The sequence below is a fragment of the Toxorhynchites rutilus genome, chromosome 2 (assembly GCF_029784135.1).
Source record: "Toxorhynchites rutilus septentrionalis strain SRP chromosome 2, ASM2978413v1, whole genome shotgun sequence".
Lineage (NCBI taxonomy): Eukaryota > Metazoa > Arthropoda > Insecta > Diptera > Culicidae > Toxorhynchites > Toxorhynchites rutilus.
Window position 1 is genome coordinate 230,518,164 of NC_073745.1, and position 23,864 is coordinate 230,542,027.

General features: G+C 40.9%; 1 protein-coding gene across 1 annotated transcript; it reads left to right on the forward strand.

Moving 5' to 3' along the window:
* The first annotated feature begins 9,113 nt into the window (after positions 1 to 9,113).
* Positions 9,114 to 21,438, forward strand: LOC129767699 (tetracycline resistance protein, class E-like). The gene is made up of 4 exons (XM_055768855.1): positions 9,114 to 9,907; positions 9,988 to 10,245; positions 20,201 to 21,200; positions 21,270 to 21,438. Exons 1-4 carry the CDS (start codon positions 9,730 to 9,732, stop codon positions 21,367 to 21,369), a joined length of 1,536 nt encoding a protein of 511 aa, XP_055624830.1. The 5' UTR covers positions 9,114 to 9,729; the 3' UTR covers positions 21,370 to 21,438.
* The last annotated feature ends 2,426 nt before the right edge of the window (positions 21,439 to 23,864 follow it).

The window sequence follows — 23,864 nt, forward strand, 5'->3', positions numbered from 1 at the left end:
ATGGGTTATCCGGGTGGGCCTTTCTTAGCTTGCGTAAGGCTTGTCTTCTGTCTTTGATGGCTGTATTTACTTCAGGTGTCCACCATGGGACGCATTTTCTACCAGAATTTCCGCTGGTTCTAGGAATGTGCCGTATTGCAACCTCAAGGACGGCTTGGGAAAAGTCCTCGGGTGTCCAATCTTGTTTGGCTGAGAGGCAGCTTTCAATGTCACATTGATAGCCAGCCCAGTTTGCATATTCAAATTTCCATCTAGGCCTTGTTGAAACTTCTGGAGAAGGTTGGCCAAGGGAAATACATATTGGGAGATGATCGCTGTTGCAGCAATCATCGTAAGTGTTCCATGAAAGCTTTGAACAAAGTTGAGGGGATACGATGGTGAGATCTATGGCCGAAGAATAGCCGGAAGCAGAATTGATTCTGGTGTGTTGGCCGTTGTTCAGAAAAGTGAGAGTATTATCGGAGAGAAAATCCTCTAAAATGGACCCTCTTCGATTGAGGTATGAGCATCCCCAGGCATACGAGTGAGCATTGAAATCACCCATAAGGAGAACTGGTGAGGGAAGTTGGTTGAGAAGATGGTCCAGTTGACCCCGTAGAGGAGCCACATCGGACGTAGGAGAAATGTATATGCTGGCTACTGTGATTGGAAACGGAAGGTTTATGCGTATTGCTTTATGCGTATGCTTGTAGAGCGGTGTTAACGGGGAGAAAATTGTGGGGGTGCCGATTTTTATTGAAGTTGCAACCCCGTTGAATGAAGGGTTGGGTCCTTCTTTGAAATAAGTGGTGTAATCTTTGATAGAATCTTTGTGAAAATTTTTCTGCGTCATAGTCTCTTGAAGAGCTATGATTGTGGGATTATATTTATAAATTAATGTTTGTAATTCCGGAAAATTTCTTTGGAGACTTCGAATGTTCCATTGAATAGCTAGTTTGTTCGTTGGAGTGAATGTATTGGCGGGTTTGGTGGATCTTATTTACCCTTGGAAGGGGTGCTGTTCTTTCCGGATCTCTTGTCATTTTTGTTTTGTTTGTTATTTTGTGTGTTGTTGTTTTGTGTGTTGTGGTTTGTTGTGGTTTCCGTTGATTCCTGATTGTTTCGTGTCTTCTTCGTTTGTTTCTCTTTATTTTGTCGAAGCTCATCTTCTGAGGTTTTTAGCTCTTCTGAAAATGTGTTTTTGGAAGATATCTTCCTCTTGGTTTTCCTTGGGGCCTCAGATATTGTCATTGAAACATCGGAATCATATTCTGATTCGGTGGTCGAGGTATCAGATTCGGACATAGTAGTGTCAGCTGTGGATGGAGTGCTTTCGCGACTTGTTGCCGGACTGTTTTCAGCTGAAACGCAACTACATTTGCATTTGTTGCAGCTAGCAGTCGGTTTTTGAATGTTATTTAGCCTGTCTTGTAGGACACTTGAATATGAAGGTCCATTATTTTTAATGTTGTACAGATCCTTGGCTTGTTTATATGAAATGCCTTGATCTATTCTAATCTTGGTTATGTTATTTTTTTTTAGCCATATTGGGCACTTCCTGCTTGAAGAGGAGTGGTCCCCTTGGCAATTAATGCAGTGGGCGACATCGTTACACGTTTTGATTTCTGTGCCATGTTCTTTGCCGCAATTTCGACAGAATGGATTCTCGCGTTGGCATCGTTTCGACGTATGTCCAAAGCGGAAGCACTTTAAACATTGCATCGGGTTCGGGAAAACATTCCAAGTCTCGATGCGAAGGAATCCAAATAAAATTACTTCTGGGATCACTGTCCCACGAATGGTCAGGATAAGGGTAGCTATGGGGATAACTATATTGTTTTCCTTCCTAGTGATCCGCTTAACATCGATCACTTGTTGGTCGGCAAGTTCAGTGAGAATTATTGATTCAGGTATATCAATCACTTCCCGGCATGTGACAACGCATTTGCGTTGATTTAATGTTGGATGATATATTACCTCAACAGGTGTTTTATCGATGAGTTCATTTATTAAGAGGAGCTTACCGATGGTGTCCTCGTCTCTGGCCGTTAAGATGTACTGCGTTCTCTTCCTATCGTCCTTTGATGGTCGAGCGTTGTTTTTATCAAAATCTTTCACGAAATTGGCGATGGTTTTACTCACAACAAATGGCTCAATCAAGCTGGAGAGAATACAATATCGTTGCTTGCGTATAGCCATGGGGTGTTTGCATTCGACACATACGATGAGTCTCGAAGTTTTGGCAGGAGTACCCCCGCTTACTCTTCGGTTCACAGAATTATCCTACAGATTTCTCATCCGTTGCAAGATCATGAATCCATTGGTGATTGATAACTTCGAAAATCTACTCCAGCTGACTCCTCAGTCAAGTTTTATGTCTTTATACCATGAGTACCTTACCCACGACGTGCACCCTTCACCAGGCATCTCCAACCAAGTTTGCTTCCCATACTTTTGCAATTCCTCTGTCATTTTTGATCTGTCCTTGCGACAAAAAATCCATGGAATACCAGATCACCTACGCTCCAATGTTATTCCGTCGATATTTTCGGAAAAATATGGGAAAGTTGGATCTGATAAAATGTTCTTTACTGACGGTTCATACATAAACGGGTCCACTGGCTTCGGCATCTTCAATGAAAATTCCAGTGCCTCTTTCAAACTCAAAGATCCTTGTTCCGTGTATGTCGCAGAAATGGGTGCGATATACTATGCTCTAGGGATCATTGAAACACTGCCCATTGACCATTATTTTATTTTTTCAGACAGTCTCAGCTCAATAGAGGCAATCCGATCAATGAAAGTTGATAAACGCTCATCTTATTTCCTAACAAGAATAAGACATCTATTGAGTGTTTTGGTCGAAAAATTATTCAAGATTACCTTAGCATGGGTTCCCTCTCATTGCTCGATTCCGGGGAATGAGAAAGCGGACTCGCTAGCTAAGGTGGGCGCTTCAGAAGGCACACTTTTTGAAAGGCAAATTGCCTACAATGAATTTTTTCACATTCCTCGTCAGGACACACTCGTTAGTTGGCAGCGCATGTGGAGTGAAGATGAGTTCGGTCGCTGGTTACACACGATTATTCCTAAGGTTTCGACGAAAGCTTGGTTTAAGGGATTGAATGTAGGTCGTGATTTCATTCGCGTGATATCTCGGCTTATGTCCAATCACTACAACCTAAACGCGCATCTCTATCGCATTGGGCTCGCAGCAAACAATCTTTGTGATTGTGGCGATGGCTACCACGACATCGAGCATGTTGTCTGGTCGTGAATCCGGTTCCATGCTGCTCGCTCTCAGCTCTCTAGAGCACTGAGAGCAAAAGGCAGACAATCGGATATCCCCGTCCGGGATATCTTAGGTAGCCGTGATCCTGATCTTCTGCTTCATCTATACCTGTTCCTCAGAAACGCCGATGTCAACGTTTAATGATGTTTCCTTCGTTGTGTCCCTGTTTCATATCCCTCCTATCCGATCTATAAACTTTTACTTAGTCGCGGCAATACATACACACACTCTTTACAGATACACGGGCCAAAGGTTGTGCAGTCCACTGATCATTCAACAAGAGCCAAAGGTTGTACCGCTCATGACAACTCTACACGAACTGATGATTGCGCCGGCTAGTGACCATTCTATCCTGGATTCCTCGAGTCGAGAAAGACGCACCACGCTAGATATGGGGTACAGAATAGGGAGCGTTGCTGATTAATGGTCAGCTGCATCCCAATAGGAAGTAGCCCGTGTCGGGCACACGTATAGAGCATCGAAGACTGCAACATACCAATTATGAGAACACTTGTAATACTAACCTCGAGCCAACCGCGAGTAATCGGTTACATATTACTAACATAGTTGTAAGACAAAATTTGTCAAAATATTGGACTCCCGGCCCCGTCAGGCTAACGCCACATGTGCCTTAATAAAAAATATATTTTGGGAAAAAAAAAAAAATGGGTTGGATGGTAACACATGATCTCCTGTAGCACGCAAGAGTAAAATTTGAAGATTACCGTTCAGAGGGTCAGCCCACTCTGGAGCGGTACGTTGAGTCGCCTTTCCTTGGTAAAAATTTGTAGCCCGGCCTCCCGGAGGCCCGGAGCTACTGGACGCCATGATATTGCCTAGCTACACCCTGGGTATAGCCGGCAGAATGGTTTCGGTTTACACAAACCTAAAAAACACTATTCGGATATATGTGCGAGAAAACGCTTAACACACTAAATGGAGAAAAACGAAATAGCCTAAAACTGATTCACTGTAACGCGAAAATTTGGAAAGAACGTACTAAAATTTTTCAGTCGTATACACTTTCAGTTCAATCACTTCACCGTTGAAATTCGTCTGCATATATTCACGCTATATATTATTTGGTTTAAAACATTAAAGAGGCACTATGGGGATAGCGTCAGTGACGCCATAAAAGCGCGCGCTTTTTCCGGCTGGCCGGTAAGCTCCCGCTCTCCACGGTCGAAACGAGCTGATGCCTTCTCCTATTCGCCTTCTGCTGCCACGCTGTGAAAATTTAAATAATTCTCTTTCTCCTTCTCAAATCGCCAACGGGAGACGTCCCAGTCTGCTGTCCAAAACGCCAAAACGCCGAGCTGAAAAAGACGACCTTCTCGGTCGGAGGTAAAAATCAGTATGATTTCCCCTTCGTTGGTCGTCGATAAGTTGCTCGTTATTGACTGCTCTGTTCGGGAAAGCACACAAATGGACAGAACAAATGTATGGAAAAATGGAAACGCCTAAAGTTTTCATGAATTTTAACCATTTACAAACCAGGGGATTCTAATGTATAGCATATTAAACAAATCTTAGGGAATTTCCGATTCGTTTAGTATGTAAATCGCTAAAATCCGTTCGCGGCAAAAATTGTTATTAACGTTAACAAGTGTAATATTTTTCAGAGAAAGATTAGCCGCTTGTACAGAGCCGGAAGGCCTCATGCAGCCGTGGGCCGCAGGATGGCCAACTCTGCTCTAAAAGTATCTATACAGGAATAAAAGTAATTTTTGTTTTTGACGTAGGACTACGTCTTTAATTTCTATACCGGGGTGTAAATCAAAATATCGAAAACGAAAGCGTTACGCCGGAGACCGACATTTTGAGCGTTAATAGATCCTAAACAACTGAACGAAATGGTATGATAAACACTTCATTCGAAAGATGAAATGTCTACGCGTTTGTTACATTGTTACATTTTGATCCATTGATTGTTACTTTTTGATCCAAAAACTTGTTTCAATAGCCTTGAAATTGCTTTCAAAACAGGCTTTTGAAATCACCAATCGGTATGTAAGCGAATGCCGCTCGGAAATCCAGAGAAAAGAATGCGACCAAGAGAGCATTGAAAATTGGTTCCGTTTGATGCATCGGAGCAACCACCACACACACAAACACGCTCGCAACTCTTTTCAATTGGGTGGTTATCGAGTTAGCATTAACCACTGGTGGACTTCGAGAAGAATCGAGAAAAATCCGGAAAGATATCATCGTTGCTGAAAAATAATCTAACAGTTCCCTTTGAACTGAAAATAACATTCAAGCGAAAGAGTTTGTTTTAATGTTTTTTTATGCATATAGTACTGCGACCAAATACATTTTGTTCTGTGATTTTCCAATCAAGTGCAATTGGCAGGAAAGCTTCTGATTATTCTTTCCCATCAGTACAATCTTTTCGTATCCAATATTGGATGCGCGCGCAACGGAAAATGTTTCGCATCGCGGAATTCATATAATTTTCAATCGATTATTGCTCAGTCGCTGAAATTTTCAAACTCAAAGAGTTCATTCGCTCTAGTTTGCCATCGTGAACCACACTTTCTCTCGATTCAATCACGGACAAAAAGCATACTTAAGCGGCATTCTGGTGGTGAAACGCATTCATTCTTCGCGAGGACACCGACTGGACAACACCGTTGCTGGGCGAGTTGGACGGCGAGGGATCGAGTGCTTTTCTCATAGCATTAGAGGTGAACGAGTAGGAAAGTTTCTCAAGGGTCTTGTTGAAGATTAGAGACGAATGAACTGAAAAGTTTAAAGTCTCTTTAATTCAATAAAGAAGAAGAAGAAGAAACGGATTCAGTATGTTCCGAACTGTGAGGGAGCGCTGCCGATCCATCAGTAGGAGAAGAGAAGGCGACCAAGAGAGTACCAGCATCGAAAATTGGTTCCCAAACCAATAATTGCCAAACTTAACCGTCTCGGTTTCAACGGCTCCTTTCTTAAATGGTTGCAATCCTATCTGGTAAATCGACAGATGTCTGTTAAAATTGGTGACACTATTTCCAAGACCTTCAGTGTTACTTCGGGTGTTCCCCAAGGAAGTCACTTAGGACCATACATTTTCCTGCTATTTCTGAACGACATCAATTTTGTTTTGGATTGTCAAAAATTTGTCTTACGCAGACGACTTTAAATTGTACTATTTAATTAATAGTGAAAATGATGCAGCATTTCTACAGTCGCAAATCGATGCATTTGCTGCATGGTGTGACAAAAATAGAATGATTCTAAACCCCACCAAATGCTCAATTATTTCATTCTCGCGTAAACGCACTACAGTCCACTTCAATTACAAGTTGCAGGGCTGTATATTACAACGAGTCAATTGTGTCAAGGACCTAGGAGTTATGCTCGACTCTAGGCTTACATTTCGTGAGCACATTGCATATATAACGACGAAATCATCCAAAATGCTCGGATTTATATTTCGTGCAACAAAACACTTCAGGGACATACACTGCATAAAGGCCGTATATTGTTCCCTCGTTCGTTCGATACCGTATATTGTTCCCTCGTTCGTTCGATACTCGAGTATGCATCAATTGTTTGGTCACCATACTATCAAAACAGCATTCTGCGGCTAGAAGCTATCCAGCGCAAATTCGTTAAATTTGCTCTACGGAATCTACCTTGGAGTGATCCCAGCAACCTTCCCAGTTACGAACATCGCTGCAGACTCATCGGGCTTGATTCTTTGTGTAATCGCCGCAACCTTGCCAGAATATGTTTCATTTCCGACTTGATACTGTCGCACATAGACTGTTCAGAGCTTTTACATCTTGTGAACTTTAATATCCAGCAAAGGAATCTGAGATCTCATAACTTCCTCCAGATACCGTTTTCACGCACGAATTACGGATACTACGAGCCAATGTCGAGTATGTGTCGAGAGTTCAATAGACACAGTATATATTTTGACCTCGGGATATCACGCAAATCACTTAGAAAGAGATACATCTCTTCGATCACAAATACTCCGTCTAGTTATTAAGTTTTTAATTATAATTTAGTATGTAAGCGTCATTTGGGTTCTGTATACCCGTTGATTTGTCGAATAAATAAATAGATACATCGGAGCAGCCGCTACACACACACATACACGCGCCCAACTCTTTTCGTTTGGTGGGTATCGAGCATCGAAGAATCCGGAAAGATGTCTTCGTTGCTGCAAAATAATCTGCCAGTTCCACTTGGAATTGAAAATTACATTCAAGCGAAAGAGTTTATTTCAATGTTTTCTATTCATATAGTACCGCGATCAAATGTATTTTGTTGCGTGATGTGCAAGTAACAGGAAAGCTTCTAAAGGTTATTCTTCCCCATCAGTAGAATATTTTAGTATCCAATATTGGTTGCATGAAACTTCGTGCCTCGTTACGTTGGAAGTCCCCCAAAATTTTCTTTATTCATTCATTCAGAATGGATTCAGATTCAACTTCAAACAAATGATCACTAAATCAACGATAGTCCTACGTCAACCATGGGGTTATACCACAGATATCACCCACTTCCTGTTTTCTGAAAAATAAATCAACGATATTGGAATGGTAAAATGGTTTTCTTATTACCTACTTTTACGTAGTGTTGGCTGGAATACCGAAAAGTTTGAAGAAAAACTTTTAATATTGGAATACTTTGATTTCAAATGGGGGTGGACGGTTTTGCGCACATCATTTAAACGTCCCCCACCAAGGAGGTAAGCAATGACGTCGAATATAGGTATCTCCCACATTCATCACGCGGTGATGAATGTGGTATTTTGGCCGGACCCACTATGCCGTTGTACCGAAGATCGCCAGCCATCTTAACGTTCCCAAGCTGCGACCGATAGATAATTTTTAGACGAACTTCAAACTCCAATACTTTCGTGGCCAAAACGGTGAGGTAGCTAAACGGCAAGGCTACGAAAGAGCTGAAGAACATGTCGATATTCATCTTCTCATCGGACATGGCTGGGGTTCTGGTCAAGTACCTTAAGGCCGCCCGGGATTGCGTCGAAGCATTTACGTAGGAGGCTTAATAAATGTAGGATTTAAGTAAAATTTTATCCATTAAAATATCATTCGTAGTTTTTTTTCCATCGCCATCCGAAATAAGTCCATTTTTGACCCTTTGCGTACTGGTCGGAATTATTTTCCCTAAAAGAGCTGTGATGCATAACATGTGAGACAACGAAATACAAACCAGACCCATATTTTTTAAAGTTTCGTTTAGAAGTATGTAAACTGGTACATGATTAAATAAAGTGTAAGATTGGTATGGTTCCTTGTTGTGGTGGCTGAGAACAGGCATTCGAACGCAATGGGTTAATGCATACGTTAGGCTGTTGGCATGATCTTTTGCTGCATCACTTATGATTTTACAGTTATGGACATATTAAAACAAAGTACAAGTTAATAGATTGGGTTTACATGTCCAATGTATGAAAACATAAAACAGGTGTGTATCATAATTATTATGAATGTATCTGGATTTGAGTACCTCAAATTCACATTTACTACATCAACTTCAATGGAGTTGCAAATGCCAACTGAACGACTGAATGATCTCGATTTGACATATCTACACTTCGCAGTAGTAGGAACGGCAACGTCTAGCTTCGTGTGGATAATTGCTATCATTCTTTTCTTTGTTCCGTTCATCACGTAGCAAATTATGGTCCAGGGTGCGCTGTCAGGATTGAATCAATCTGAACCCAATGGTCTTGACGCCAGTAAAGCTGAATAGGGTACAACACTGCGTTCGTTATATTGTTCTGCAATTCGTTCGACTGTGGTTGTATTTAATGAGGCAGAGACTTCCATGAGGCGCAGCTGGCGTTCATTAAGCGCAGTTCCCACCAGAATCGCGATAAGATTAGAGTACTTTCAATTACGATCGCGACAACGACCTGACATTGACACAAGCGATCACACGCAATCGTGCCTCCGCGCGGCATCATCTGTTAATGCGAGCATAATATTATGATTCACGGATGATTCATATGGATGATACTTTTTTGCGCGTTTTTAATCTCTGTTGTTTTCAAACAGTTCAGTGCGAGTTTCGTTTCCTCAATCGATAATCTTGATAAAAGACAATGTCACGATTGGCGTGAATCGGCTGTATCGCGTGAACATGCGGGAACCGCGCATGCATTAGCCCCGCAGTAACGTTAGAAATTTGCTGCTGGATGGTAACGTTCACAAAGTCAACTGTTGTGAGTTGTCGAATCGGACCATCATTTTGTCAAAGAGAAAATCAGTGTTTACCCAGGTGGATTCTATCTCCACAATCGAAGGGGTGATTCACACGCCCAGACGCGATTTTTTTTTTGCCAATGGGGCACTTATCAAGCTTATTCAAAATGTCAAGCAGAAAATAATCGGTGGTTTCCAAATGCTGTGAGATAAAGCCCAGCGAAATTTGCTTCATATCGTGTCGACTTGCGCGTAGTGAGTTCCAAATCCGAATTCAACATGAACAGAGCAAGAAGTGTGTCTGCAGGGAGTGCTAACAGTGATGAACAAAGTCCCCTGTTACAGCCCAGCAGCGAAGGAAGCGCATCGTCCAGTGAATCTGAAATCGTTCGGAGATCGCAATGTTCATATCTGGAACCCGTCGCAATAGCACTCAGCTTCGGCTGCAGCGTGTCAGGTTATTATTTTTTTGAAGCGGTTATGAATTAGTGATTTTTTATTTGAAGTTCTTTCCGGTTTGTATTTGACCAAACCCAGGCATCGTGTTAGCGAATCAAGTCATCTACCAAACGTGTGTCTATCAGGGCTATAATCATAGCTTGTGTCTTCTGCTCGGGACCAATGCCAACTCTACGGAAGTGGACGATCTGGAGACGGCGGTGCAGCCGAGTGCCGCCAAGATAACGATGACCAGCAATGTGTTGATATCAGTGATCCCAGCGCTGTGTGGATTATTGATGGGCCCATGGTCAGATCGATTCGGACGAAAGCCAGTGATTATAATTCCATGCATTGGTAAGTAAGCTGGTGCAGCCCAGCTGCTGTTAACAACAGTATCATTAGTGTTATTCTGCAAAAATAATAAATAACTTACTTCTTCAAAGTATTGAAAATGTCGAGTTCCGTTCCGAATAAAGATCATTTGTGGCATTGTTCATTTGGAGCGGACAGCGGAGGCAGTTGGTATGATTATTATTGTGTTATTAATAGGACAACAGCCCGATGTTTCTTGTAGCAAGCAGCAGAGTGGTTGTTGTTGTTGTTTTGAATTATAGAGACTTTGAACTGTATGACAGTCATTCGTCTCTTTATTCCCCTTTACACAACGGAGCAACCACTCAAAGTTACACAATACTTGTAGGTAATCATTTCAGGTGGGCGCAGGCGCCTCTTTTAGATTACCCTGGTACATGATACCAGGGTGTAAGCGTTCAAATTTTTGATTGCAGTATCAAATGTACTGAATCAGGTTAGCCTCTTTAAGGAAATCCAGAGTGTCTCTTTCTTTCCGTGTGTCGTTCTTCAAAACGACATCTAGGCCACCGGTTAAGCCGTACCTCCTACGAAGGTCCGCAGTTCGTATGCATTCCGTTAGAATATGACCCACAGTCAGGCAGGTGCCGCAACATGTAGGGGGCTCTTCTTTCTTTGCTAGGAAGTTATGAATCAACCACGTATGCCCGATGCGAAGACGCGAGAGAATTCACTGTTCATACGTGTTGGCTCGGTCCCTCCTTTTGCCGGTTAATGCTTTAATTCTACGAAGCTGCAGGTCCCTTTCACGATTCCATTCGGCTTCCCAAGTGAGGAGAATGGAATTGTTCGCCCTTCTAATGAGGTCCTTACCAGGTATACCCATACTGGTAATGGAGCCTCTCCGCCCTTCGTTAGCAAGCCGATCGGCTTCCTCGTTCCCCGGGATCCCGGTGTGATCCGGAATCCAACATAGGATCGCACTACTTCCTCTCAGCTGCTCTTCAATTTCTTGAGTGATGAGGTGTTTGATAGTACCACCTTCTACAGCTTTGAGGACGCTCGCCGAATCCGAACAAACAACGACGCTATCAGCATTGGTGACGCTCTCTAATGTCAACTTAATGGCGAGAGCTTCACACGAGAAGATGCTAAACTCATTGGGGACTCTCATGCTAGTCTTAGCATTACAGTCGAGTATCCCAATGGCTGATGCGTCATCAGTGACGGACCCGTCACGTTAATCGCGACAGAAAACCACCCCCCTGGACGTATTAAGGGTGGGGTGGAACGAACATTTCACCTCTGTATTATCGATGAGTTTTCCAATTTTCGCCAGCTTTTCAGCTTGACTCCTGTTGGAAACTTCAACGATATACTTTCGACCTCTATCACTGGTCCTAGCTCCAACGATATACTCGCTGAAGTGGACCAGTGATTTACTGATTATCAAGGGATTCCGAGGAAGCCCTTCCCCATTCTTGGTCTTTAAGACCAGAAAGGTGGTACCGCACACCACACTACTACTATCTACCCTCTGGGGATAGATAGTCTTCTTCTTATTCGTTTGCACACCGTGGAATTAGGGGCCCGAATAGTCCATTTAGCGTTACCCAGGCTGCACCACGCGGAGGCGGACTACGCTACAGCCCAGTAGAGTGGTGTGGATGAAGAGAGGTCATAACTCCGACCATGAGTTAATGACTGTATTTGAGCCTGTTTACGTAGCCTAGAAAATCTTGCAGGTTATGCATGGTGACTTCACTTCACTTGGTGACTTTTATTTGATATGATTAGGAGTTGAGACAGTTTTCACGAGGATCGATAAGAAGTGCAGACATCCAAACTATCAGCTATTCCATGTCAAACCGAAATAGTGGTTCTCAGATTTTCGTCAAAAGTGGTATTTTTTTTCTTTATCGCAAAACATTAGACCGGTTTTTTAATTTTTTATTAGGGTACCCATTTCCATTTTAGGGTGGTCCGAAAAATCATTTTTTCCACTTTTTCAAAAAAAAAGGTTTTTTTTAAATCCATAACTTTCGAACCAATGAACCGATTTAGATGATCGACATATCAAATTAAAGCCAATGAACTAACCTTTTATAAAAATATAGAACCTGTAGAACAAATTGATTTTATTTTCGTGATTATTAACTGTACATGGTGTTCCAGATTAAAAGCTCACGCAACAAATTTTAATAACTTCTACAAAAGAGAATCGATTTTTATTTTAAAAAACGAAAATAAAGCTTATTCTAGGATATTTTCTATATGACCACCCCTTTTTTCGATAACGCGTTTTAAACGGTGAACGAAATTCTTCATGCACAATTCCAACATTACAACTTCGATGATGTTGGATATCCGAGTTATTTCTTCTTTAAGTTCATCCAAATTTTGTGGCTTATTAACATATTTGTATATTTATATTTGTATATTTGTATATTTATTCGTCTGACTTTTTGATGTCTTAATGAATTGAGATGGGGAAAAGCCAAACAGAAAAGGCCTAAAAACTCCATATCTTTTCATTCACATGCAAAACATATACATGTAAAAAAGCAGCACATTTTGAACACAACAAATATAAAAAAGTAAATAATAATAGGCGTAAATAATAATTGTGGTCTGATCATAAAAAAAAAATAACATAAAACTGATTGGGAACTGGGTCCTTGTTCATTGTTATTGTCGTTGTCAGTGGTTCATCCTATTCAGTTCTGTGAGTCTGTGTTTGAATGCGGACACAGTGGAGCCAAAATCGAAGTGAGCAAGGACTTCATTGAAACTTGCCGACATGGATCGCACAGGGTCATGGAGGCCGTACAAACTATTTCGGGGCTCAAGAAACAGAAAGTTCCGTTGGCGAAGCAATCGTTCAGGAGCGTAGATGTTAAGTTGTCCTAATAATTTCGGTGCGTCAGCTTCTCCGTTGAAAATTTTTGCAACAAACACACTCACACACACTGATCACGGAATACGTCGGAGCATGTCTAACGAATTTCCTCTGTTTGCTTCGACTCTTGCGGTACATGTTGACTGGTATGGGCACCAAACTAGAGAGTTAAATTCCAGAATCGATCGCACCAGAGTGCAGTATAGAGACCGGAGGCAAAGTGGGTCGTTAAACTCTTGGGATATTTCAAACATGAATCCCAGGTGGCCGTTAGCTCTAGATATAATGTCGTTGTAGTGTGATTGGAAGGTGAATGCTGAGTGTAGGATGAAGCCAAGATCACGAACTTGAGAGACACAATCGAGAGGCTGTCCGTCATTTGCGTAATCGTATTCTATCGGATTGAGCTTGCGGTGGAACGAAGGCTGATTTCATGTCTGTTGTAGACGGTGTCGACTTGGGCACCAGCATAAATGTTTTTGATACAAAAAGAGGCGAACTGAACTAGGTTCGTGGTAGTTGGCCTTTTAGAATAAAACCCGTGCTGATCCATGGCAATGTAATTTTTGCAAGAGTCGAAAAGTCTGTCGTTCATAAGAATTTCGAAAACCTTGTTATTCCTATGTAGTTCTCAACATTCTGTCGATCCCCTTTTTTAAGCATAAGAAACATGATAGACGTCTTCCAGTTTGTGGGAAAGAAGCGTTGTCTTAATGACAGATTTAAGATGGACGTGAGCGAAGAAACCAACTCATCATAACATTTTTTGAGGATGTAGGTAGGTATTCCATCAGGGCTGGATATTGAAATTTTCAATTTGTTTATGGCGAATTTCACTTGATGTGGTGTGATCTCGAGGTTTCCCAGATGGCACACATCTCTTGGTGTATTTCTACCAGTGCTGAAAATATTCACGTTCACGACATTCAAATTCGGCGAATTTCTGCCTTCCTTGTATTGATAACCTACTGCTCAAGCGAGAGTCGATAAATATGGAACAACACTATCAATGAACCCCAGTGGAATGAACATCAACATCAGCTTGCCAAGAAGTTCATTTTTCATTTGCATCTTCTTTTTCGTCATGGTATTCGTAAGGTCGAAAATGAAGATCATTGCGTGTTAGTGAAAATCAAAGCATAAAATTCAGCGTCACCAATTGAGAGTGAAACCGATTAATGGTAAAGGATGGCAATTCATCACACAAAATTCTTGTTTTTGGCGACTTTGGCAATGGCAATGTATAGAATAACTCTGGCTACGTTTTATGAATCTAATCACGATTGCCCGGAAATGACATACACCACCATTTATATATGCAATGGGTAACACTTTTTCAATAAAAATTCACTGCAAGTGATGAAGATCAACTTAACGTTCGTGATAATCGCCTAAAATTATTGACAGTAACGAAAGTGCCTGAATGCAGGCTTTTCGAAATTCGAAATGCTGTTTTCGATCAATATACCAGACAAAGTTCACGCGTCTCGACTCTTGTGTTATACTCATTATGCCAGATATGGAGTTGAGTTTTAACAGAAGAGAATTCACCCGATACTGGGAAAAATCTAATTCCTCCATTCGTGAATAAATTTTGCTAATTTATGGCACTGATCTCTACAAGCGTCCAAGATTCTCGATGGAAACGTGTCATTGAATGCGCTTTTGAAGTGAGTTGCAAACAATCTACATTTTTCTGCAGTTGAATTAACAACCTCGTTGCCCACAAAATTTTCCGCGGGTAACCCTTCGTTAGAATTTCCAAAAATGTGCAGGATGTCTGCGTAAATGTTCTTGAGTCCGTATGCAGTGCGTCTGTATAAATAGCGGTTATATATTCGGTAACTGTCACTAGCCCGTGCGAAATGTTGCTTGGTATATAAGCATCGGGATCGGCAATAGACTCGAAGCGCCTTCGATCTTAAACATTTTAAATGTCTTAGGCTTAAGAGACGGTCTCCGCAGCGGGATGAAATCAACCAAATGACTTTTAAGCAAGCTTGTAAAGCAATCAACTGCAACGTTTCTATCGTCAACGGATTCTAAGAAATGTCACTCGATTTGGCGAAGGGCTTCTAGTAAGCCTTCAGAATTGGTTCGACGAAAGTCAAGTCAAGTACGATGGATTGTGAGAGACTAACTGTAAACTCCAATGCAAGATGGTTGGAGTCAAGAACGGAGAGCGGTTCGGCTGCTTCTTCGAGATGTCATCGTGAGAGCGTAGCTTCATTCACCAGGGCAAAATCCAAAATTCGTGCGTACGGTGATGATGTTCTGTTTCGATAATGGTGACCCACAAGCAGCAGAATCGACGGATGCTTCAGGGTTGGTGTCACTGTTAATAGGACCAATTTCAGGAAGCGAAGAAGCGCTATTACAGCCGTACTTGCCTGAGGTAGCAAGTTGGAACACTCCCTCACCAGCTCCAGACACAGGAATTGTGAATTGGCAACGGTCCTTCACGTACCCCTAGAGGAAGTAATCGACGACGAGAAATTTTGAAATTTGAAAATACACGTTCTTGTAAATTGAACATCTTGACACTAAAAACCATCCGATCAGACTGAACAAGTAGCCGAATATTATCGTCTCTAAGTGGGGAATGCAGTGTTATAATCGACAAAGCGAAAATTTTTTTTATAAGGAGCTATTCGATTTTTTTGCGTGAGCGTTTAATCTGAAAGACCCTGTAGTTGTATTTTATTGTTTGCATGCCTTTGAACTAGAGACGCTATATTCGCTTATATATTTTTTTTTAAGCTGAAGATTTTTTACATAACATATCTCGATATCAGAGATGCTTTTTTTTCGTTTTTTTTTCGAGATATGATTTTTAAAAGTTACACATTGCAGACCGCTCACGAGATTTCTCGTGATTCGCGTTCCGTCTGTCACGGATGGATCACGAAATAACCCGTGTTTTCTACGCTTGAAGGTTAAATCCTTGGTTTGCCAAGAATCTAACGAGGTCTACCGATGGCTCGCTTTCGTTTCATCCACATCAAAGGAAACGATCTTATTCGTAGAATTCGAACAAATGAAGCGTTCAAGTTTGACCCAAAATGTGCGGTCCTTAATGTGTTAACCGATGGTTCGAAAAAACAAATTTTCCCCAATTTTATGTAAAAAATATGTTTCTGTTTCTGCTATACGCAATAATATGATTTGCGCAATGTTTCATATTTTCTTTTGGGACTCAGTAAAATAGTTAATACTTAGTGCAATCAGAGAAAAAATCCTATAACGACATTTTACAATTTTCACAAACATTCCGGTAATGGTTATCACGATAACACGTAATGGGCAAAAAATCAGATGCCGGTTCTGGAACAGGAGAAGGTCGGTTTAGGATCACCATGTTTGAAGGTGTCGAAAAATGAGACTTAAGCACTCATGAACCACACCGACCAGTATAAAACATAGTTAAGAGTTATAGCACTCATTTAAATGTCAAAGTTGCCATAAAACGAGAATTTTATGCGATGAATGGCCTTTGCAATTCAGGAGGTCGGATCAGGGCCGCCTTCCCCTTCCGACTGTCCTGTCAGTCGCTTTGCTTCGAGTAGGACTACTCCAGCATTCGCCGTCACCATGACTAGTTCATCGGGCATCCTCGCTTTTAACGCTCGTCATTTCATTTCTAGTCAATTCGATTGTAGTGCATGGTAACACGAATGTACAGTCAGAAGTGCAATGAAGTATTTTAGAATCATTTACTCCTGTTTTTACATAAAAAAACACCGTGATAATTGGGTAATTTGGCATCAATTCATAACATCCGAAAAGTCAAGGCATGGTTTATTGAATAGGGGCTTCAGATTCTGGGCTGGTCGGCTTGGTTACCATATCAAAACGCTATCAAGAACTTATGAGGAGTGATCGTACGAAAAGTAGATGCAGTTTACAAGCAGTATGAGTGATTTGAAGAGCATAAACGAGCAGTATCCTCTGCGTAGAACGAAATACACACTACAACATGGAGCGACTTGGTCAAAACCACCCGAATGGGTTATTTGAATTGATTGAGAACTAAAGATGACCTACGAATTAGAAGCTTATTGCAATTCATTTGAAATTGACGATAATTTTGTAAAGGAGTGAGTGTTTTTCCATCTGGTTCTATAGTTATGAAACACTGGAATTTTAGTTTTTTGATTGTTTCGCACCTGAACACAACAAAAAAGGTCAAATGACCAGTCTTTTAAATGAAGTTAGTTATTATATCCTACACTATATATTTCAATTCAGCCGACTTCTTACATATCTCTGGAAACTCAGAAAAAATGAGTGGTTCTATAGATGTGAAACGCAGTGTATACGAATTGGTAAATTGAAATTGAAACAAATTTTCGGGTAACAAATTAACAATCATATAACCCTTGGACATTTTGTCACTCCGTTCAGTGAGCGAAGAGGTATTAACGTTCAAAACCTTGCTCTCGTTTTCGAAACAATTTTGAACTTACACCTTGATACAGAAATGAAAGACATAGTTCTACATCAAAATGCTAATTGAAACCGTGAATCGAGTTTTGCATGAGGAAGGGCGAAAAAATCATCAAAATTGCCAGCATCTTCAGTAGAAGATACATCGTCTCTATCAACAATGCCAATAGATATTTAGAAAGTCACTTTGGTGAAAAGCAATTATAGTATGAGACATCGGGTTGCTATTTTTTCGCACAATATCCCAGGGAATTTTTTATGATGGGAAACTGAATCATGTTCCGTTAAAAATACTAAGAAACCACTCCATAGAAGGTCCAAGAGTTAGGAATCGTGTGTTACCATGCTCAACCAATTTAGCATAGTGTTCACCGACGAAATCACAAAATATTTTAAAGTATTCTACACAAACCGTGTGGATTTGAAAACAGATTGTCAAATAATAAAACAAAATATTGAAAATTATGAGAAAGAATTTCTGTTTTCTTTATAATCAAAATACAGTACAAATTGATGAAAAGACGGGACAATGAAAAATGGTCGAAAAAACAGTAGGGGAGGTGGGGGTAAAACGGACATGTTAAGAAGAACTTCAATTATATCTTTGGAAACTCATGTTTCCCAAAACTTTGATGCAGTTTATTGTAATTCAATATACTGTTTTTCTACCAAATTGGCCAGATATTTTACAAAAAAGTGTTTTTCAATGTTTTTTACTAAAATTAAAACACACCGAAAAGTACAAATTTTTTTTCGTTGCGAGTATAATGGACATGTAGTGGGGGTAATATGGATAGGTTTGTATTTTATGAAGCGTAGAGGTTTATCGATCACGAGAGGAATAATTTCATTCAACCAAGGTCTGAACTCATCACGAATGTCCGTTAAATGATGGAAAAAATCGAATTCAGCAGTATAAACGGACAGACCCTCAACTATTTTGCTTTTGATTTCAGTCAGCTTCTAATCAGTTCACATTTGGCGATTTGATTTCCATTTATAGACGCAGGGCATTCCTTAGGTATAAATAAAACAGACTTTTCACAGTCTATCTCACTCCCACTGGCAACTGTCCGTTTTACCCCACCAGTACAATTATTTCAATAATTGAAATTTTTCCACTCAAACATGAATTTACTTTTCCGTACATACCTAATATTGCTTTTCTGTTAACTCACAAACCGAAATATAGCCATCAGCGAATTGAATTTTGATATTAAACCACTCAAAATGCTTAATATCGAAGCAGCTAAAATTACATCCTCACGCGGAATCATGTATGATTTTCGGTTTTTGTTTCCCTTTTCCACGTTTGATCAGTATTCATTGCCATAGGGTGGCTTAAATATTATAGAATAACATGTAGAAAATGTTCTCATTAACAGAAATCTGAAATTCGAAATGTAACTATACAAATCGACCACCTGTCCATATTACCCCCACTGTCCGTACTACCCGCGGTTCCCCTACATTTGGTCAGTCTATATGTGGCTTACTTACTTGATTCAGCTCCATTGGATAGCCACCTATTTACGTCATTGACTGTAGAGGAATTCTCTCGGTTACCTTTTCAGGTTTCCCAAAGTTAACCATCCATCACCGCGATTGGGATTAAATAAAGACTACGCGCATTGAATAATGGAATATATCGCTGATCTGATTGGTTCGAGCGGAGTTCTCTCGGTTACCTTCTCAGTTTCCCCACAGTGAAATTTTGCAGTTGCAATTGGATTTCGATAACAAATACGTGCGAGAAATGAAAAATCTTATTAATGTTACAGATTTTCGTTCTCAGGATACCTAAAGATCTCTGATGCGTGTTGAGATATGAGATTTTCAGAATTTCGTTTTGTTGAGTGGTCGATAGTTTGCGTTCACATAATCACATCACTTACCTCAGTGAATCCTGATTCTTACCTCTCCCACTAACAATTATCCCTCCCATGATAAACGCTAGGGAACCACGCTATAGAGGCGACCCTTCTGGCCTTCGGGCGGCGAATATTATACTAACATTCCTTCCCTTCCCCTGGTAACTGTAAGGACGTGGCCAGCGTCGTTATTGACCATTTAAAGCTCGAATCACCGAAAATTGCACAACGAGAATGATTTGCTAGTCCCAAGCGTCATTCTGTGTGTTCTTTGTGCAATTTGGTTGGTTCAGGCTAATGACGGAGAGTAACTACGAATTATACAGTTTACCCAAGCTCTAGTTCAAGCTCAAGCTCATTGGATAGCCACCTATTTACGTCGAGCACACTTGATAAGGGACACGCACTTGCTTTGCAACCCTTCAATTTTTACGAAAACATGATTGATTATTTCTTTCCGCGGAGAATCATTTCTTTTTGGCGGGACTTCCACACTGCCAGACGAATGACAAAAATGTATAATAAATGTAAATTATAGGTAATAGTTACTTTAAATAGAATAAAGTTTTTCATTTTTAAACAATAAAAGTGAGTTTTCTTCTAATAGGCATCCGATACATACCTGAGAAATCAAACGATTATTTCGAAAATACGATTTTCGACTGTTTTGTTCATTATGTGATATTTTTGAGCAGGAATCGCTCTTTTTATGCCCCATAACGATACATAATATATTTGAGTTTTATTTAAATCATCACAATATTTCAAATTTCTTCCATAGGCTATTGTTTCACCTTCATTTTGAAATCCATCATCTGCCAACTCTCCGCGAGGACCCCACTCGATCCCTGGTTTTACGTCGTTGCCGACATTCCGGCGGCCTTCTCCGGCGGAAGCATTGTAGTGATAGCCAGCTTGTTCAGCTTCCTGACGGATGTTACCACCGAAAAGAACCGCACTGTGCGGATGGGAATCATGCAGGCGTGCAACCTAACGGGTTCGCTGTTCGGAATGATGTCCAGCAGCTTCATCCTGAGAATGGTCTCTGCCAGCACAGTATTTGTGATCTCTGCGTTTATGATGCTCTTCAGCATTGGGTATGTGCATTTCTTCATCGTCGACAGTGTTATCCAGCAGGACGCTGACGCATACGCCGGTACCGGCCGGATGCTGCGAGAGATCTTCCGATTCGATCTGCTGCGGGATATGTTCAATACATTCTGCAAGAAAAGATCCGGTTATGACCGGGGGATCATTTGGTTAACGGTGGGAATCGGAGCGGTCACCGTGCTCGGGACCGCCGGAGGCAATGTGTTCTATTTGTTCACCCGGAAGCAGTTCGACTGGACGCTGCAGGATTACACGTTTTGGCAATCGTCGGAGCTGCTGTCGATCATAGTGGGCAACTTTGTGGGTATTGCAATACTGAAGAAAGTGTTCGAAGTACCGGACTTGGCAATCGCGCTGCTATCGGTGCTATGCTTCGCCGGGGACAGTTTTATCAAGGGATTGGCTCGCCACGGTTGGCAGTTGTATATGGCGACCGGAGTAACACCGCTGAAGGGAACGGAAGGTGCCGCGTTGATGGCAATTTGCTCCAGTATTTTGCCACCCAACGACATTGCGAAGATATACTCGATGGGGCTGTCGACGACGGCAGCCATCCCACTCGTGGCGGCACCTCTCTTCACCTACATCTACAGCTGCAGCCTGAAAACGATGCCGGAGCTGTTCAATTTCATCGCGTCGGGAATATTTGTTGTGAACTTACTGTTTGTTGGGTGAGTATTTTGAGCATTTGGAATGAAGATTGGATGGGAACGATTGCCGGTTTTTCTTTATCATTTCAGAATTATTCATGTTCTTTTGAAGAGACGGCATTCACACCACAGGCTTTACCGTGACTTACAACTCCCGGATGATGACGACCGTGACGAAGTATTAGCGTGAGCGAATACGAACAAAATGTGATATTCTAGCTGGTATTAAGTTTCAATAAATCTTATCTTTTTGACATAGGACTATGTCTTTGACTCTACGAAACATGTAACGATTCATTCAGAGATTTCAAACGCATATTACTCAAAATCGTATCAGTGCAAATCGACATATGTTGTGTTACATACCATTAGACAGGAAATTCATACAGCATTTTTTTGGTTGAAACACGAACAGAAAATATAGTAAAAAGTTAAACAATGTGACGATGCAAATGGGTATGTTTTTCCGATTGCACTCGCTTTTCTCCCCGACGCAACGAGCAATCTTTTTTGCTACAATTCGGCGTTAGCTCACAATGTGAGTCTATGCGTATCACAAGTTATTTTCCATTTTTCGGACAAACAGGCATTTTTAATTCCCCAAGGTTCAATCAATTCGGGATCAATTCACGTCTTTATCGTGTAGGTTTTGCTACTAACAATTCATGTAATTGTGGTCCAGGATGTCATAATATCAAGCATGTTGTTTGGTTATGTAAAAATGCAATTAATGAATTTGACTGGCTGCTGATTTAGAAGTTTGAAAGGATATACTCACGCGTATCAGATTATAATAGCTTAAGTAGTCGCGATCTTAATTTTATGTTCCTCATATCTGTCTTTCTTAAAAACCCGCTTCACTTCCTCAAATGCACTTGCCCATTCTCCTTTCCCATTTCCATACATAGTAGGATTTAGCACCCAATGGTAAAATAGAGCACTCATGGCCATAAGTTACTCAAAATACTTCACCTGGCTCACCGCGTTATCACAACCCCCTACAAACAATGTTCCGGGCAACATGGCAACGAAAGAGAAAATGCTATTTTTATCCATAATACATTTCTGTAGTCATAGATTTATTCGACTTAGGCTCATATTTATGTAGATCTTAACTATTTAGACTTGTGCTTGTCTTTTTCTGCATAACTGAATAAATAGAAAAAAAAATCGAGGGATTGTATCCGAGACACGACGTAGGACTACGCAAATTTTTTTTTAAATTGTTGGTTCATCATTTCGGATATTATTTGCGAATACGTCGAAATTTCATAAATAACTTTCAAGTAAAAAGTTCCGGGGAGCCTGAAAAGTTTTAATGACTTGCGTGGTTCTGTAGAATCATTTCGAGAAGCAACTATTCTTTTTTGCCTTTGTGAGAACAATACACTAATTGGTCATATGTCGCAATTTGTTTGTTTATATCAATGCAAGCATTGCACTGAGTATTTAGTGACAGGCATCTTCCATGCATCGCCATTCAACAAGCATTAAACACGCGTCTAACAGATGCACACAGTTGCAGCGACAAAAATGAAACATCGAAACACACTTCATGTGAAATATTCGCTAGCGTTCACAGCTCGAGGGGAAACATAGAACACAAAACGAGCAGAAAAAGCGACTTTTGTTGTTTCGGGCATAGAACGATTCTGAGAATTTTCCTCAGAAGAGATGCAATACTTATACGCTTGCGACAGCTTACTTTCTATGCAAGGGTGGAGTTTAATTCGCAAATATTCTCTTTTTGCTATCCCTCTTCGTCGTTTCTATTCTAGCGGCTGCATAAGTTGCCCGTTATTGCCAGCTCTGTTCGGGAAAGCACACAAATGGACAGAACAAATGTATGGGGAAATGGGAATGCTTACAATTTTCATCAATTTAAACCATATACAGACTATGGGATTGTAATGTATAGTATAACAAACAAATCTTAGAAAATTTCCGATTCGATGCAAATCGTTAAAATCCGTTCGCCGCAAAAAAAAGACGGGTGGGTAATGTCGGGGACATAACCGGAGTGACGTAGGACTATACAAACGGAACAGCTTTTGTTAAATATATATTTTAAATATATTGTTTTATTTTCTTCTCCTACGTGAATACCTACCTATCTACCTGAAAAATGGATTAGTTTACTGTTTACTCTTTATGAACATGTTGATGATTCTGAAAAGAACCTTTGGTGTTGTGTTTTTGTTATCACTCGATATTCCCATCTTGTTCGGTTAAACCTTCCTGTTTAGCTATTGCGTTTGCCACTCGTCACAGCTTTCACAGTTGGAAAATTTCTTCCTATCCAGCTTGTACATGTTGTTCAGTAAATTACATTTAATGCGACGTGCCGGAGAAACACTTTGCCACTCACTGAAACTAATTGTTGCCTTGATGAGCGCCGAACCGAAGCTGCTCTGTTCTTGATGCGGGTTTTCTGATTGTCGTGAGCAGCTTTGCAAGCCAACTCGAGCACTCCGACGGCCGAAACTCTATAATCGCTGCTAGGAATATTGGTGCTCCGGCACCAATCCGTTCGGCCTAGTTACCCTTGCGGAGCAATCAGTGAATGCGACCAACAGGGAACTGGAGACCTGCACGGTTCGAGTGAGACTTTGCCTTTCCCTTAACTTGTCCTCCTTTGTTACGTCCACGATGCCGATGCCGTACAACCACACGGGTTTACGGTTT

Excerpts from the sequence above, each read along its gene's own strand:
- LOC129767699 (XM_055768855.1), top strand. The coding sequence starts at position 9,730 with ATGAACAGAGCAAGAAGTGTGTCTGCAGGGAGTGCTAACAGTGATGAA. Across the intron at positions 10,246-20,200 it reads GATTATAATTCCATGCATTG|GCTATTGTTTCACCTTCATT; the intron begins GTAAGTAAGCTG and ends TTTCTTCCATAG. Across the intron at positions 21,201-21,269 it reads GTGAACTTACTGTTTGTTGG|AATTATTCATGTTCTTTTGA; the intron begins GTGAGTATTTTG and ends TTATCATTTCAG.